The sequence below is a fragment of the Protomyctophum bolini genome, assembly GCF_963924005.1.
Source record: "Protomyctophum bolini genome assembly, chromosome: 7".
NCBI lineage: Eukaryota > Metazoa > Chordata > Actinopteri > Myctophiformes > Myctophidae > Protomyctophum > Protomyctophum bolini.
In genome coordinates this window covers 29,832,529-29,849,341 of record NC_137868.1, presented here as the reverse complement: position 1 = coordinate 29,849,341, position 16,813 = coordinate 29,832,529, and the positions used below count along the sequence as shown (strand labels likewise).

Here is a 16,813-nt window from a genome sequence, read left to right as displayed (position 1 = left end):
CAAGTCATGTCAAGGCAAATGGTGGTGGTTTAGTCTTAATCTAAAGTAATAAAGTTACCTACGTTAAGGTCCGTGCGACTTATCGGTATATAAAAGGCCAAGCTTTCAATCAGAATACCGAAAGCTTGACTCAGTGTAAACATTTAAAAGAATTCTGTAAAATATGAAATATTGTAACATTGGCAGTGTATATTCAGCTGTCAAATATCATTAGTAGAGGAAACTATATTAAGCAGGTCAGGTGCCCAGATCCTGGGCACTTTAACATCACTAAACCATCTTAACCATGCCTAAACCTAACTTTACTAACACCTAAACTTAATTTGAATTTTACAAAAAACATGCCTAAACGTGATATTTGTTTTGGTAAGTGTTAAATAGCTCTATATTCTGATAGCAATCATTGCTATAGATAGAGCAGGGGTTCTCAACCCGTGGGTCGCCAAATTATTTTTGGGGGTCGCCAAATTATTTTCAATAACTGAATGGCTGGAAATGGAAATTAAGAGTTTACATTAGGGTTGACCAAAAGAATATCATGTACACTACCCTTAAGCATCAGTGCCTAACTTGAACCAGCTGCAAGCTATACTAGTTTTATTGTTCAATAATAAGGGTCATGCAGTGTGTGGGACACTACAGGGTGGAAGCCCAAAGGTGCCCTACGGACAAACTTTGCACTCTTTCAATGAAAAGAGAGCCCGTTGTTTGTTTACAGGTATCTCTGTGTCAGATAGTGGTCATTAAACACACTACAGAAACTGGTGTTTGACAGACAAACCACAAACATACAGAAACATATTTGCTGATATAATCAAAGGAGGAAATACGCATCTAGACTCACTAATTATAGAGACAATTATGATGTTTTGAACACCCTGTAAAAAAAAGTAGATGCCTCAGTGTTTGGAACAAGTCGTCCAGCCCCTAACTACCAAACAGTGCATGTGTATTGTTGGGTCAGAAAAACTATTAGACCTCTCTCTCTCTCTCTCTGTTCAGATCTCCAGAAAACAACTCCAGCTGTGTCTTTCCTCACCATCTGACTTAAGTGCTCAACCCAACACAAGGAGACAGCATTGATTATGGACCATTGACCCCCTTGTAACAGACCAATGGTTTTGGACAATGAGAGAGAGACTGCGAGAGAGTGAGAGAGAGAGAGAGAGAGAGAGAGAGAGAGAGGGGGATATGGGGTGAACTCAAACTACATTTCCAACTCCTATGTAATCTCTATGTTATTTTCCTCTATAGCGGTCAAGAAGTGATCCGTGTGTAACGCCAGTCTGGATTATTGGTTGAGATCACTTGTGAGAAGCCGTTCAGGATGCTGTCATCCGTGTGGCACTTCAGCCCCAGTGCGCTGCCTGCTGTAATCACAGACCAATGGCACAGTTTGTTCCAAGTCACAACGAGACCCCTGACCCGTTCTCGCATTGCTGTCAAACCTCAACATGCTCCACACTTATTCCGCCTTCAGAGTAGCTAGCCTGTGCTTTAAGAGGAGACGCTATGCTTTAAATATGACACAGGGAAAACAGCGGGCCTGTCAGATTTTCAATCTCCACCCAGATTTCACGAATTTGGGAACAGTTGGGGATTTTCCTTTCATTTTTTTCCCAATGAGTTAAGGGGTTATTTTTGGTTTGGTTTATTTGAATGGTTGTAAAATGAAGACGAAAGAGAGACAGAAAAACGGGGAACTCCTAATGGAAAGTGACAAACAGCATTCACACCCCTTGCCATGGCAAAGAGACAACTAGCAATGACTTTACAGCCAACCCATCTCCTCCATGTAGCTGGTGATTGTAACAGACACTTTCATGTTCGAATACGTATTAAACGGGGGTCTGGGTGGTGGCATGCTAAAATTGGCACTCAATCTTATTCTAAATATACAGGGTAGCCTAAACTTATACAGCATCTACTGCATAGATAGGTATTGAACTACATTGCTTAGGCATTCTGCCACACCCTCAGTCACAGATATTTCCATCCACAGGCTCTGCTTTCACTGTTGTATATATCTGAAAAGGTGCTGTGATGATATATGAAATGCCATACAGTTGTATATGTTGTAAAGCTGTCATTTGTGCTGCAACAAACAGTAGTAGACACTTAGACAAGATGATAAGGTTTCATTCAGTAACTGACACACCCCGTCGTCCCTACATATAAATATAAATATTATTTATATTTTATTGAATGTGTATTTACAGTTTTCGCTAAAGCCAGGACTGAGTTTGTACTAGCATCAGAACAACACCTGCTGACATGCTATAATACAATCATTAGCATTGGCTCAACTTTCCACTTATGTAACCATTCATTTGCACTTATAGTATAGTAAAAACAAGCTAGAAGAAATTGCTCCTCTGAGCACAGGTCTCCACCAGGCTAGGCCTGGTGGCGCTATAATAGGCCAATGTGAAAAGGGTGCCATGGCTTCTTACGCCTTTGATGACAATTTAACGTTCAAATTCATGATCTCAGGCATTTTGTTCCAAAAATCTGTTTTGTAAATATCTACCTGTTGGTGGCGCTATAACAGGCCAATGTGAAAAGGGTGGGATTTATTCTTCAACCCAGTAGGAAAGTGTGTCAAAAATGTCACGTAAATTGCACGCTCTGTTCATGATGTGAGGCTTTTTGTTCAAAACGGGGCAATCCTGCAAACTTTGGAAGCCAATGTTAGCCAATTAGGATAGAATATGAAATATCGGACAGATCCGTCTTGATCACATGACTATGGTGCCGGAGATTAGCTGTACACGGACGGACGGACAGGGGCACACACACACGGACGGAGTGCAAAACATACTCTCTCCCCATGCCTTCGGCCTGGTGGAGACAACATAGGCAATTGGGAGTGGGAAAAGGAGGGGCAAATAGCAAGAGAAGGAAGACAAAAGACACAGGAGGGTCGATCAACAGCAATGTCTGGATCAAAAGGTTAAACCTTGAAGCCAATTATCTAGTTACCCAGATTAAGTCTGGGTAATTAAGAGTTGTGTTGATGCTACTCATACACTGAGTTGTAACAGGTTCCATATATCCATGATTATGCTATTTTATTTTATTTTAGCTGTATTGGATATTGGAAATGGTAAGTATGAATGTATTTATTATTGATTTTATTCATGAAGAAGAAGAAGAAGAAGAAGAAGAAGACGAAGAAGAAGAAGAATTACAAGAGTACGTAATAATTTGATTACGTCCACCTGAAGTCATGCTAAAACAACAAACGTGTATCCAGTAGCTGCCAGTGTAAACTATCATTCTCCTCCTCCAAACTGCGAAGCAACGTATCCCAGAACTGATTGTCATTAGTAAGAGCAGCCTTGTGAAAGAAAGCTGTACACGATGTCTTTCAGCTTATTCACTGTACTGGCAACCTTTATAAACCACCTGCACCTACTTTACCGATGTCTTTCAGCTTAGATGTCACTGTACTGGCAACCTTTATAAACCACCTGCACCTACTTTACCAATGTCTTTCAGCTTAGATGTCACTGTACTGGCAACCTTTATAAACCACCTGCACCTACTTTAAGTCCAACAAACAGACAGCAACCGCCAAATGCAATGATGTAAATGAGATCCAACCTCTTATTGCCTTACACAAAGTGGCATTCGTCCTCAACGTGCCCCTCCTCACTTTTTCCAACACAACTTAACAGTTGGTAACCGTCCCCAAATGCATTTAACCATTTTGTGCACTCTTATTCTGTGAACCTTCTACAGTCTTATACTTGCTACGTTGCTACCCATAAAATCTACTACTTCCCCTCCAAGTGTGTGTGTGTGTGTGTGTGTGTGTGTGTGTGTGTGTGTGTGTGTGTGTGTGTGTGTGTGTGTGTGTGTGTGTGCGCGTGCATGCGTGCGTGCGTGTGTGTGTGTGTGTGTGTGTGTGTGTGTGTGTGTGTGCGTGCGTGCGTGCGTGTGTGCGTGCGTGCGTGTTTGGATTTGTGTGAGTCTCTAAGTTAAGAGATTAGCTCATACTAGTGCCTCTTTCTAAATAGACAAAGTCATCAGATTACACGCTGCGCTCCAAGGTGCAAATAGCAGTCATAAAACCCTGAAACGCTACCTGGGAGGGTGCAAACAGCTGGACTCTGTGGAGTCAGGCACATCCAGACATGCAGCGACAGGAAAAACATCAGGGATGGACGGACGGGAAAAAAGAAAGAGAGCTAAACGGAAACGAGGGGGGAAACGTTCAGCATAAAAAGATGCACCTGACTGACTGAATGCAGTATGTGAGTTCTCTCTCTCTCTCTCTCTCTCTCTCTCTCTCTCTCCCTCTCCCTCTTCCTTTCAAGGGATATGGTAAGGAGTCTTCAGGAAACTCACAATAAACTGAGAGCGTGATTCAGATTTATCGCTAATCCCGTTGGCCTACGTAAGTACGCTTTTCAATTCAGTGTGAGTTAATCATTCAATGTATACCATCACAAAGGTAATAAACAAAGAACAAACAAACAATATTCACTGACTATTTATTAACCTCCATAGTAAACAGAGAAAACAGAACACTGGAACTTCCCGCAGAACTACGGTAGGTGGCATCATACAATTAGGGGCCCTCCATTTGCACAAAGGCTGCAAGTGCACTAGTGCAGTCCATTCTGTCTCGATGTAGGGTGTGAATACAAAAAGATATTAAAATTCAAACGTTCTCTCAATCTCTGAATGTCTCTCAAGTAAGTCTGGCTTGTGACTTGTCCTCTGGCACCTGACAACAAGGGGGGGAAATATTTTCCAAACAATTCTTCTTGGGGCAGAGCAGAATTGGAGCGCTAATTCCCTTCTTGGTTCAGTGAATACAGTACAATGTGGGAGGCCTGCTCTTTCTGTATGGAGTTCAAGGCAGGGAACTAAACGGTGACATGGGTTATTGGCAGACATAGAAGAGCACAAGACCACAGCTCACCACAGGACGCCAATTCTTAATCAGTTTGCGTCTCTAATTCAAGCCATATCTTCAGTCATCTGCTGGCTAGCTGTCCAGAATACATTACTCAATCTGGAGATCTAGCTATTTGAAGCATGCCATTTTCCAAGCAGGCCTATAATTTAATACTTTAATACTTAATAACATAATAATCATTATTTACTTTGTTTAATTGGAGAAATCAGGAGTTGTCATTTCTGATGATAAAAGCATAATGTATAGTAAGAATCATGGTTTAACTTTGACTGAGCTTAAGCTGCAAACATCCAAGAAGACCACACTGACTGTTTATCAAAGCCTCATGACATCAATAGAGTATGTCTCATATACCCGTGGAAATCCCAGGAAAGAGGTGGGACAAGTGTGGCACATTCTGGTATTACTTACTACTACTAGGCCTGGGGCAAAACAAAACACACAGCCGTCTTTTTACAAGAGGAAAAAACATGACCTCCAAGTGATTTGTAGGGGGCGGACGTTTAGCCTTTTCCTTTGGTTGCAAATAAATATAGGCCTATGATCAGAGAATGATCAGCAACTTCCTCATACAGCTAAAACATACATCGCAAAGTAGATGCAACCATGATCTGCACAGGACAGCGACTCAAACCAGAGTGTGAAGACATAAACAGAAAAGCTTCTTGTTCACAGAAAGAGGCCTTGATCAAACAGGTCAGATTCATCACTCTCGCTGTCTTGCATGTTGTGTCCATTCATTGTGACAGCTGGCACAGAGCATTAACCATTACAATGACTATGAGCTAATCTGCACCGCCACCATCATGGCTTTATACAAGACTGAATTATAACCCGACAAGCTCCAGTCACACCTAGCTGTTGCTGCAGCACCATCATAGAATATGGCTATACAGTATGTATCTACAAATGTACTGGTACAGTACGTGCTTACATTGCCTAAATCAACAATTTATATTGTGTGGGGGCAATAAGGGCTAACACTACATGTTAGACACTCAATTACATCCATATTTCTTCCCTCAATAATCTAAAAAGACCACAACCAAAAATCGCCCTACAACTATAACTTCTTTCTTAAAAAGAAAACAATCAACATAGCAGTGCTGTACAAACCTGCATGGAACTGCACTGCTCACCCCTCAACCCTCTTCCCCTGGCTCGCACCCTCATAAAACACAGGTTAAAGCGAATAAAGCTATAGCATAAATTCGATGCACAGAAGGACCTGCTTTACGACCTCTTCTTCTACACGTGGGTCACTGTGTCTGCAGAGTTTCCGAGCGTCTGGCAGATGAACAGTGGAGTCATGCGTGCATGGTGTGATTCTTTTATTCAGTCAACCGCTTACTTGTAAGTAAGAGGTCTTTATGGCCAAGCTCCCTACTGTCATCAAAGTGGGGCTAACCACGACTCAAGCCTGCCAGAGGAGTGGGGTTGAAAAGGGACTTTATATACATAGGCTTTACAACATGGCACTCCTTCTTACAAGGCGGTTTCAGCCATTGAAAATGTCAAAGAGAACAATGACCCTCAATGTCCCTCTCTCCTCATCTCTCTCACTTTCTGTCTCTTTCTGTGTGTGTGTGTGTGTGTGTGTGTGTGTGTGTGTGTGTGTGTGTGTGTGTGTGTCTATCTCTCTCATTCTCTCTCTTTGTTGCTCTCTTCTCTGTAGTAGAACAATGACACTATAACATACAGAGAAATTGATGCGCTATTATACACATTTTAAGACCTTTTCTGGTGTTGCTGAAAATGTTCATAGTTTAAGTTGGAAATAAAGAGCAATGAGTCACTGAGTGGTATATTATCATGATCGTATAAATAAATAAATGAATGAATGAATCAATCAATCAATCAATCAATAAATCAACAAACAAACAAATGAATGAAGCTGTCTTTTTAGCTTCATTTTGTGATTGCATTTTTGACATTAAGAATGTGTTTTCAATAGATTAAAGATGGTCGCACCATAATATATCTTCTTTTTTGCACAATGAGCTTGTGTTCAACTATAACCTAGCTTCTGTAAGAGAGGTCCATGTGGTGTGTATAATGTGAACATCTGTGTGCAGCAAGGCTACTTGGTGAAAAGGAGGGAAAGGTTCAACCTGGCTGGCATCACGTTACAAATGGAGGCCAGGTGCTCTGGAGAATCAATAGCAACTATTGATCTGACCTCCTCCAGTCAATATTTGCCTGGCCCCTGCCAAACAGGAAGTTGGCTACAGACCAAAGTCTTCTGTGAACTGTCAGGTGGTCTAGTCGTGGACTAAAGACATTCAATCTGGAAGGTTTGGACAAACCTATACAATCCTATACATTTGCTTATACGGAAACACCTACACACACACACACACGCACGCACGCGCGCGCACACACACACACACACACACACACACACACACACACACACACACACACACACACACACACTGTAGTTATCAGACAATCGCAAATATATTGATTTCATTTCAGCTTGATAGTATGATAGAAAAAGACAGAATTTATGTATTACGTACATCTACAGATAATTGCTAGCTAAACTGTGATGATGTGGTTAAATTCCAAAAAAATACTATTATGTACATCGTATTGCACACAACATGCTATTTGCTAAATTTCAAATGTTACTTGATGAAACTCAGCTTTTTAGCTTTACAGAAGTCCAACAGCCCTTTCTCTGGTGGCCTAATTTATAAAGGTCACTGACACACGAAAAGAAAAGTCAAATCCCAATTGATGTACAGTACAGAGCTCTGTCCCTATTGAAACGACCCTATCGTGAGAACCTCATAAAAGTCTCAAAGACCTCTGGACCTTTTGCCTGATTCTTGTTCTGCTCTGAGCTGTAGACACATACTGTACAGACACATTAATGTGCACAAACACACACGCACATGCACACGCACACACACACACACACACACACACACACACACACACACACACACACACACACACAAGCAGCATCCCTAGAGATGTGACATTCTCTGCGTCCAGACGTACCAGTTGGACATTCTCAGACAGTAGTGGTCCTTCACAGTGGAAATATAAACAAATGACAATTAACAACAATAACAAATAAACTATATTATTGAATTTAACCATACTGGTGACCTGAAGGACTGGTTAAAAGCCACAGACAATGGGAAAGTCATCACTAATCAGCTGACCTTCTATCAAGGTGGAGCCTGTCATGAATTAAGAATCAAATTCCATATATATTTTGAAAACACAGCAATAGTGCCTCATCAAAGCTGTTATTGTGACTTGATGAGAGGGGGAGAGGTGGTGGAGTTAGTTGCTGACAGTTTGAGTGTCCAATGGAGTTAATTGGTTTTGTCTAAAGTGTTTTTTACTACTCTCCATTGGTTCAATATTTTCGAAACAACACACAGACGTAAAGGGTGTTCAATACCACTGATTTATGCAAAAAAGAAAAACTCCCAAAAATAAAGTTAGGAGGTTTCCTCCAGACAGCAATATTCATTCAAATGCTTCTCCTCTGGTGGTGTTATAATAGCAGGCTCTTTACCACAGGGGTTCTCAACGTTTTTGGCTGAGGATCCCCGGAAATGCTTTGGCCATGTCTCGCAGGTCGCAGGTCAACAATACAAATTACGCTAGTTTTGTGGATTCATTTACTTTTAATGTGTGGCCCCCTGTGCTCCACACAAAATGACCGGAACTACTTAATATGTGACAACATTCTACTGAGGGGCTGCCATTGGGAGTTGAGAAAACAGGCTTGAATTTCCAATTTCCAGCCATTCAGTTGCAATTCCTTTTGGGAAATAATTTGGCGGTCGCGACCCACAGGTTGAGAACCCCTGTTTTACCACCTAAACCCTACACTTAGTTGACCAGAGTCCCCCAAGCCCCCCCCCCCCCACCACAAGAGCTCACAAAGCGTTGTGTTGAGCTTGTAGATCAGCTATTTTTGCTGAATGTTCACCAATTTTTGCAGGATGTTCATCTAACAAGTCCAGAGCAGGGACGCTAGGGTTCAAGTGTTAATAAAATGTCCAGGACTAGATGAGTCTGTTTCTGATGAGGATCCACATGCAGGAATGCTAATATTTATGGGTCCCAGTGCAAGTCTAAACTACCCTACATTTGGATATGAGGCTGAAAATGCTGTAGAACGCCCTGCTCTTTTTCAGTAGGTCTAATTACTGACTCTCCTTGTCTCTCTCTGCTTTACTTCAAAAGCGTCAGCAACAGAACAAAGAGGAAGACAGGAGATTCATCAATTCCATTGTTCTGTTCTCACTACTATTGTTTACTGATGTAAATGACACTCCCACACATTACATACAGAAACACATGGCCATCCCCATGCAAACTGAGAAGTGTGCACACACGTGCACACACACGCATACAAACACACACGTGCACACACACACACACACACACACACACACACACACACACACTTCCTCACAGTCCACCCACAACACTGCGAGCACATTCAGACTCACCATCCCTGTGCATGTGGAGAGCGCCACCGAGGAGTTGACCCTTGACCTCAGTGACCCCTGGTAAAAGCAGAGGTCATCCTGGTGGTAGGCCCTGAGGCTCTTGGTGCCGTTCTTTCCCAGCACTTGGATGGTGAAGCCAGGTGCAATCAGGCTTCCTGACGCCTCCCTCAGCTCCATGTGGAAGTCCTGCCCCATGCCCCTCAGTTGGAAGTGCACCGTTTCGCCCACGCTCTTGTCCGCTGATGGGTTTTCACCGACATGCAGAGATCTGCGCCGCCTTCTGCGCTGGTGGTGGACGATCTCGTGAGAGATATACCGGCCGTGCTGGTCAACCTCATATGGAGCCACAACCTCATACACTGGACAGTGAGAGTGGAGGAAACAAATGCAATGAAAACAGGAGAAACAGTGAGAGAAAGAGACAGACGGACGGACAGACGGACGGACGGACGGACGGACGGACGGACGGACACACACACACACACACACACACACACACACACACACACTGTATATCTATCTATCTATCTATCTATCTATCTATCTATCTATCTATCTATCTATCTATACATTTCCTGGAGGCAGAGAGAAAGGAAAGACAAGAGCTTCCCTGCACAATGGCCCATTAAAACAAAATTACAACCTTTTCCTTTCCCTTGTAAATTCTCCTTGACCACCATCATATAGTTTTTGCAGCCAAGGTCAAGAAAGAGTTACAAGAAAAGGAAGGGCTTGAGACCATTCCAACACAGGCACTTCAGCACAAAGTGTATCACGTTTGACCTGGTGTTTTACTAGAGTTTTTTACTACAGTTCAGGCATTATAAGTGCAGGTCATAAAGGGAGCGGGTAGCAGGTCACTGGGCTGGCCACTCAGACCACTTAAATGTCTGATAGTGATGGTAATGGTGGTGAAACTAGTGGTCTTTCCTCCAAAGGTCATCTTAGAGTATCTGATTTCTTCAGTTACACCGGAATTGCATTTCCAGGGATGAGCTGACACTGGACAAAAACTGGACAGGTTGCGAACACCTTTTGACTTAGCATGAAAAATAATTAAATTCAAGTTTTATTTTATTTTATTTACCTTGCTCCACTGCTACTTAAAGCATAAGCTGCTGTAAATAAAGCCCCTAACCCTGCAATGTAGACACTGAAGCAGTTCATTCTTCTTCAGAATGTGAGTATGAAGACAGTACGTTGAAACATAATACATAAAGTTGCTTTAGGAGCTACCAGAGCCTTAATTGTATTGCGAGTTACGCCAATGCGAAAACAGAAAACAGTCATGTGGTTCATGTAACTCGAAATAGTGACAAAAAAACGCCCATAGACTGCATTAAAAAAACGTCCGGTTCAGGGCTTTGTCACTATTCGTGTCTTTTCTAATTCCCCAAATCCCCCTAAGATAGCAATGTGCCAACAACTTGTCTGTCCACACCTCATTAAGCCCAACACACCTATGAGCACACAGATGGGCCCAAGTGCCACGGCACCAAATTAAAACTGTGTTGGTCGTTGGTTGTAAACTTGCAATGGCACTTGCACTGTTCTTTGCATCATTTTGCAGCAGGTGTAATATTGTTTTGAGGCCTGTGAACTAATGCTATCTAGATTTCCTGGATTATATTAACATTCATAATATCTGAAATGAATATCTTTCAGATTTGGATACAATTTGAGTTCTGAATGATTAAATATACTTTGTGTATTGATTAAAAAAAAACATTTCAAGGGTGGTAAAGACAGAGCCCGGTAACACACACTAGGTGCTTTTAATACGCAAACAACTGGAATACTATAGACTTTGGTCCAGCATCAGGCATCAATCTGTTCAGTCTTGCCTGGGAAAATGATATGTGGGCTACTTTATCACCTGAGAGCACACTGAAATAACAGCAACCTTGGACTTACAGTACAGTCAACAAGAGCCAGTCTCAGTTACTGTACACTGTGACCTGCTTTAGTCAACCCAAATAATGGGTATATTTAGCATGGAGACAGACATGTTGAAGTGGGGGAAGCATGCAGGGTGACAGACAGTGTGTCATCACTGGCAGCGTAAATGGCTGAGATTGGATCTTGGGATTTCTGCACATCATGATGGTGTCTTGAATCCTGGGCTATTTTAGTAAACACATTATTGTTGCTGTTACCATTTACACTTACTCTTCCCTGTGCACACACATACACAAACACATGCTGGCACATGATAGCGTGTGCACGCAGGCAGGAACTCGCACACACACACACACACACGCACACTCACACACACACACACACACACACACACACACACACACACACACACACACACACACACACACACACACACACACACACACACACACACACTTAGACAACACTATTTGGGCATCCTTAACTAACAAACCAGCTGCAGTGACCCATGTATGACAGTGTATAAACAAACAGCCTGTGGGAACTGATATGCACACACACGCGCGCACGCACGCACAAACGTACACACGCATGCACGCACACACACACACACACACACACACACACACACACACACACACACACACACACACACACACACACATATATACACACACACACAAACACAGACACACACACACACACACACACACACACACACACACAGTCACTGATGGACTGACAGATGAGCCTGCAGGTTGTTTGGTTGTTGGTTTAGTGGCTCCTGAGTGCCATTAGCACCAAGGAGGGGTGCAGACTTCTAGTGGTCAGTTTGTTCAGTGTTGATGTGAAAAGGTAAAGTTTTATTTTGTCGGTAGGACCGGCTATACGTTATTGCTATAATAGTTGTATTATGTGTTAATAATAGTCTATATACTTAGTGAATTGAGCAGCACACTTCTACCCCCCACCTCTACTCCAGACCTGCTTCAAATCAACCCCCATTGTACAATCATTGACAGGGTAGCCTATACTTCCCGTCTTTAACATGCAAGTCATTTATGCCTTTTAGTAGAGCGTGGTAACACTTACATTGTATATCTGTTACCACCAGCACAAGAGACGGTCATTTGCAGCTTGTCTTTTTTAGCACGCACATTGTATTCTTGATATTGTGAAATTATCTGACTTTTTTAAACAACTATTTTGTTACTACCGATCGCTGTAGCTTGTGCAGAAAATACATTCACCTACAATTTTACACCTGTAAACTTGTGATGTGACAATAAATTTGAAGTTGAAATTGAAGTGCAGCTGGTAAAGGTATTTGATCTACCCAAGATGTTTAATTTTGTGGGTCAAATAGACTGACGATTGGAAGGAGATTAGAGTAGCAAATGTTTTTAATAGTTTTCTTTGTGCTCGTCAGGCTCAGCCAGCTGTCTTTAGTGGGTGGCATTGGCAATAAACCCACGCTATATTAACGCCTCGCCTCCATATGATGGACAGTTGTCCATGTAGGCTCGCTACCATGCCTTGGCTGCACAGTTGCACACAGAGACAGCATTGTGTGCGTGTGTGTGCGTGTGTGAGGTGGCAAGTCTCCCTCTAGCGTCGAAGAGGGGTGAGTCCGGGTGACCCTCAGCGCAGGTGAAACAGTATTAGCCTAAAGATGCACTGTCACCGAGCCGAGGTAATTGAAATGACATTTACTTCGGTCTCAAATCTGAGAAAAGCAATAGGCCTATACCCCACAGCTGCATGCAGAATCCCACGGCATCACCAGATCAGTCTGGCCACCGTAAAGCTGTATACATTGTTCAGACTAATCCCTAATATTGATCAAAGATGCACGGTACAGCCTACCTGTGTTTGGAGGCAAATTGAGTGACTGCAGCAGTGCTGGTTCGCCTTGGGGAGTTTCAACACCTTCAACACCAATATTCAGAACAAAACTCTACAAGGAGGGACAAATATAATGAGATTTTGATACTTTACACAACAATATAATTATGCTGAGTTAGCACCTTTTACATCACAGATTCACAATGAAAGGTTGCAAAACATTATTGCGTGGTGGGTGCACGTGCAGTGCAGCTACTAACTTTAAACGGGAAACTTACTTTGCTCAGAATGGAAAAGCAAAAGAGATGGAAAATTAAAAATGGTCTTGTCCAGTTTCTCCACCGTGCACAAATCCACGTGAAAGCCATGACTTCCAGTCCAATCAATTCACCGGCGATAGCTTTAACTAACTTAGACAGAGACTTCTTGTAGTCCAATTCCCAAATCACCGACCGATTGAACTTGAACGCAAATTCACTGACCAGCAGTAACTATAGTTTAGCCTACTTCTGAACAGTCAAATATGAGACAAGCATCAGGTGCTGCTGCCTCTCTCTCTCTCTCTCTCTCTCTCTCTCTCTCTCAGCAGCAGTGTGATTTTCATCAGTGAAAGCCAAAAGTCAATTCAAAGCTAGACTAGACCACGGAGCGTCTTCTGTTCCACCAACCCAGCCATTATCAGTCAGAGTCAGACTCCTGTCGGTCTCCTTCCTGGCTGCCCCCCGCTGCAGCAGAGCCGGTAACTCATTGATTCCATGTGGACTTCTTACGCTACAATTCGTCTTCGTTATGATAAGTCCAATAACCCCGGCATACTCTGACTGGTCCTGTTCGGTTCTTCTTCTTTTCCCCAGAGTGGCTAGTTGTTAGGGACTGGTTGGTTGGTTGGTGCGTGAAGCGCGCGCGACTGTTGCACGAGAGCCATGCAGGGGAGGGGGAGTTGACAAGGAGCGCATGCTGCCCACAACCAATCACATTTCACACCTGTACTGAATACTGGAGGGTCGTGTTGACGACGTGTCTCTCTCTCTCTCTCTCTCTCTCTCTCTCTCCACCCCCCCCGTGTGTGGGTGTGTGAGTGTGAGTGTGTGTGTGTGTGTGTGTGTGTGTGTGTGTGTGTGTCTGTGTGTGTGTGCGTGTGTGTGTGCGTGTGTGTGTGCGTGCGCGTGCGTGTGAGAGAGAGGAGTGAGGAGTCAATGCAAATTGGGAAAATTGAGACAAATGGACTTGAATATTGTAAACTTTATAGGCTATAGGAAACAACACTGTGAAATGTCCAATTTGAAATATTAAAGGATCCGACAGTTTGCACAACGTAAACGTAAATGATCACTACAATATTATAATTGTTGTGACCGTAGGTCGCAGATTACTAGGAAAATCTGCAAAACCTGTCAGTCCGTCACGTCACCATATATGGCCGTCAGTCTGTCATGCCTCGTGACACGTCATGCTACCATATATGGCTGTCAGTCCATCACACCTTGTGACACGCTCCATGGCCGTCTCCATTTATGAAGATCACGACACTGACCTCATCAAACCCTGGATAGCCATACATGGAGAAGACTGGATCATCACCTAGATCTGCATATATGGAGCCGGCCAGCAACTCTACATCTGCCTCAAACCTCAAACCCTTTAGATCTCCATATGTTGATCCCTCCACCTAATTCCTCTTCGATGTCTCCCTTTGAGGCGTAGGAGGTACCCGGCGTAGAGTAGTTCTGGAGCAGCGGATTGTTTGTTCCTGCTTTTTCCATATTGGGACTGATCGAGGGTAGCTACTGGGACGTAAGTCGGGACTTGATCACCCCGGCTGGGTCACCCGAGTGAGGGGTATGATGTTGTGAGACCCGAAACCCTGAGGACCTTGGGATACATCACTGAGGTGAGGATATGTCCCAGGTGCATCCATGCAATGTTTTTTTGTTCTTGACTGATACCTGTCCATTCAAACTCAAGACGGGCCCGCCCCAAAGTTATTAGTGTACGCGTGTTCTCAACAGGCCTGAAAATTAAGGCCAGGCCCTACCTTGGCCCTCATCAAACCCTGTACCCTCAAGACACACCCTTAGATCTCCATATATGGAACTGACCTGTTCTGACATTCCATATGTTGATCTGACCTCATCAAACCCTGTACACTCAAGACACACTCCATGCCAAAGCGCCAGCGCTCGCCCAGCAGTCTGGTTGTATAGACTGAAATGTAATGTAATATGAATTTGAACAGGCCATTTTATACAGAGTGATTCAAATGTGTTGCATGCCTGCTTAATCGACTCTTTTACAGTAAAAGAGTCGATTAAGCATCATTGTACGGTATTCGTATGGTAGCCAAACATGGTAGAGTAAAAGTTTTACTCTACCATGTCTGGCTGCCATACAATGATAGGCAACATTCCAGCATTTCCAAACTTCACACTATATCATTCATGGAACGGTTATGACAGGGAGTCAAGGGATCGGGAGCACTCGTTTTATATCCATGCAGCATTTCATCCTCCACAAAAGCAAACCAGATGAATTTTCTGCTGTGCAGCAGGAGCCAGGGATGCATGACAGTTTGTAGTATGAGATTCTGGCACCATCCCAGGGCAAAATATGTGGGTCAGAGAGTTAGAGTCAGAAGACATGTACGTACAGTAATATGCGTAGCTACCACTCTGTGGTGCTGCACAGCTCAATGGAAAGTATAGCATTAACATGATATACACCATGCCAGTGTAGGGGGGGGGGGGGGGGGGTTGCTACCTGCTGACTCCTTCCAAGAAAACGAAAGCATGCATGGTACTGTTGCATTGAAAACACATCCCCCACATGGTTTAATATACCGTACCATTTGGTGGGTTATCATATATCACGTCCCGACAGATGTGTGACTTGACTTGTGAACAATTCATTAATTTTGAACTAAAATCACAAACAGGAGGGAAATAAATCAGACAATATCTGAGCCAGAACAATGAATCACAGATCTTTGCCCTCAATACAACTCTCTGGAGAGGGGAAAAAAGATGGGCTTAGTGAACACGCATACTGTATGTTGGAGAACAGTGGAAGAAATATGCTTCAGGTCTAGTCATATACAAAACATACTTCCAGATTTCTAGTGCTGCTTGCCAATCCTGGATTTAATCACGGATGAAATGCTATTATAAAGGCAACTCATACCATGTGTTTTAAGACACAGGAAATCTTTACTGTGTCAGCTGCTGAAGTTATATTGCCCCCTCCACAAATAGTAAGTACACAGATGCACCCTGTACTGTCTTATTACTCCCCCCCCCCTCTCTCTCTCTCTCTCTCTCTCTCTCTCTCTCTCTCTCTTTATCATTGATGTGAATAATGTATTGATTGATGTGATTCAATTGTACTATGATGCATCCCGACGGACACTGCAAATTATGGCAACCCCAACCTCAATGTCTTTCGACAATAAATAAACGTTTGTTTGAATGAACAAACACACGCACGCCCGCACGCACACAGAGTTCGTTTTGCAAAGTAACCCCAAGGTTATTGGGGTAGGTTATTCCATATTTTGATGGTAGCGTCGTAGAATGCATTTTGACCCATGTTTCAGCCGAAGTTTGGGGGAACTATAGATCAGATGATCTCCTTCTGTTGTTATGCCCATGGGCATCACTCA

The 16,813-nt window shown here is 43.1% G+C and overlaps 1 protein-coding gene across 2 annotated transcripts in view; it reads right to left on the bottom strand.

The window, feature by feature from the left end:
- The window catches only part of adamts16 (ADAM metallopeptidase with thrombospondin type 1 motif, 16), a 62,484-nt gene extending 48,499 nt beyond the window's left edge, over positions 1-13,985 (bottom strand). The window contains exons 1-3 of one of the 2 annotated variants that reach the window (XM_080767729.1): positions 13,437-13,985; positions 13,180-13,270; positions 9,415-9,773 (exon numbers count right to left, since the gene is read on the bottom strand). In XM_080767729.1, coding sequence (XP_080623855.1) covers positions 9,415-9,773; positions 13,180-13,270; positions 13,437-13,526 — 540 coding nt within the window. In that variant the 5' untranslated portion in view covers positions 13,527-13,985. Of the gene's footprint in view, positions 1-9,414; positions 9,774-13,179; positions 13,271-13,436 lie in introns of those variants that run through there. The other variant, XM_080767730.1, reaches the window with a different exon arrangement.
- Positions 13,986-16,813: the final 2,828 nt, after the last annotated feature.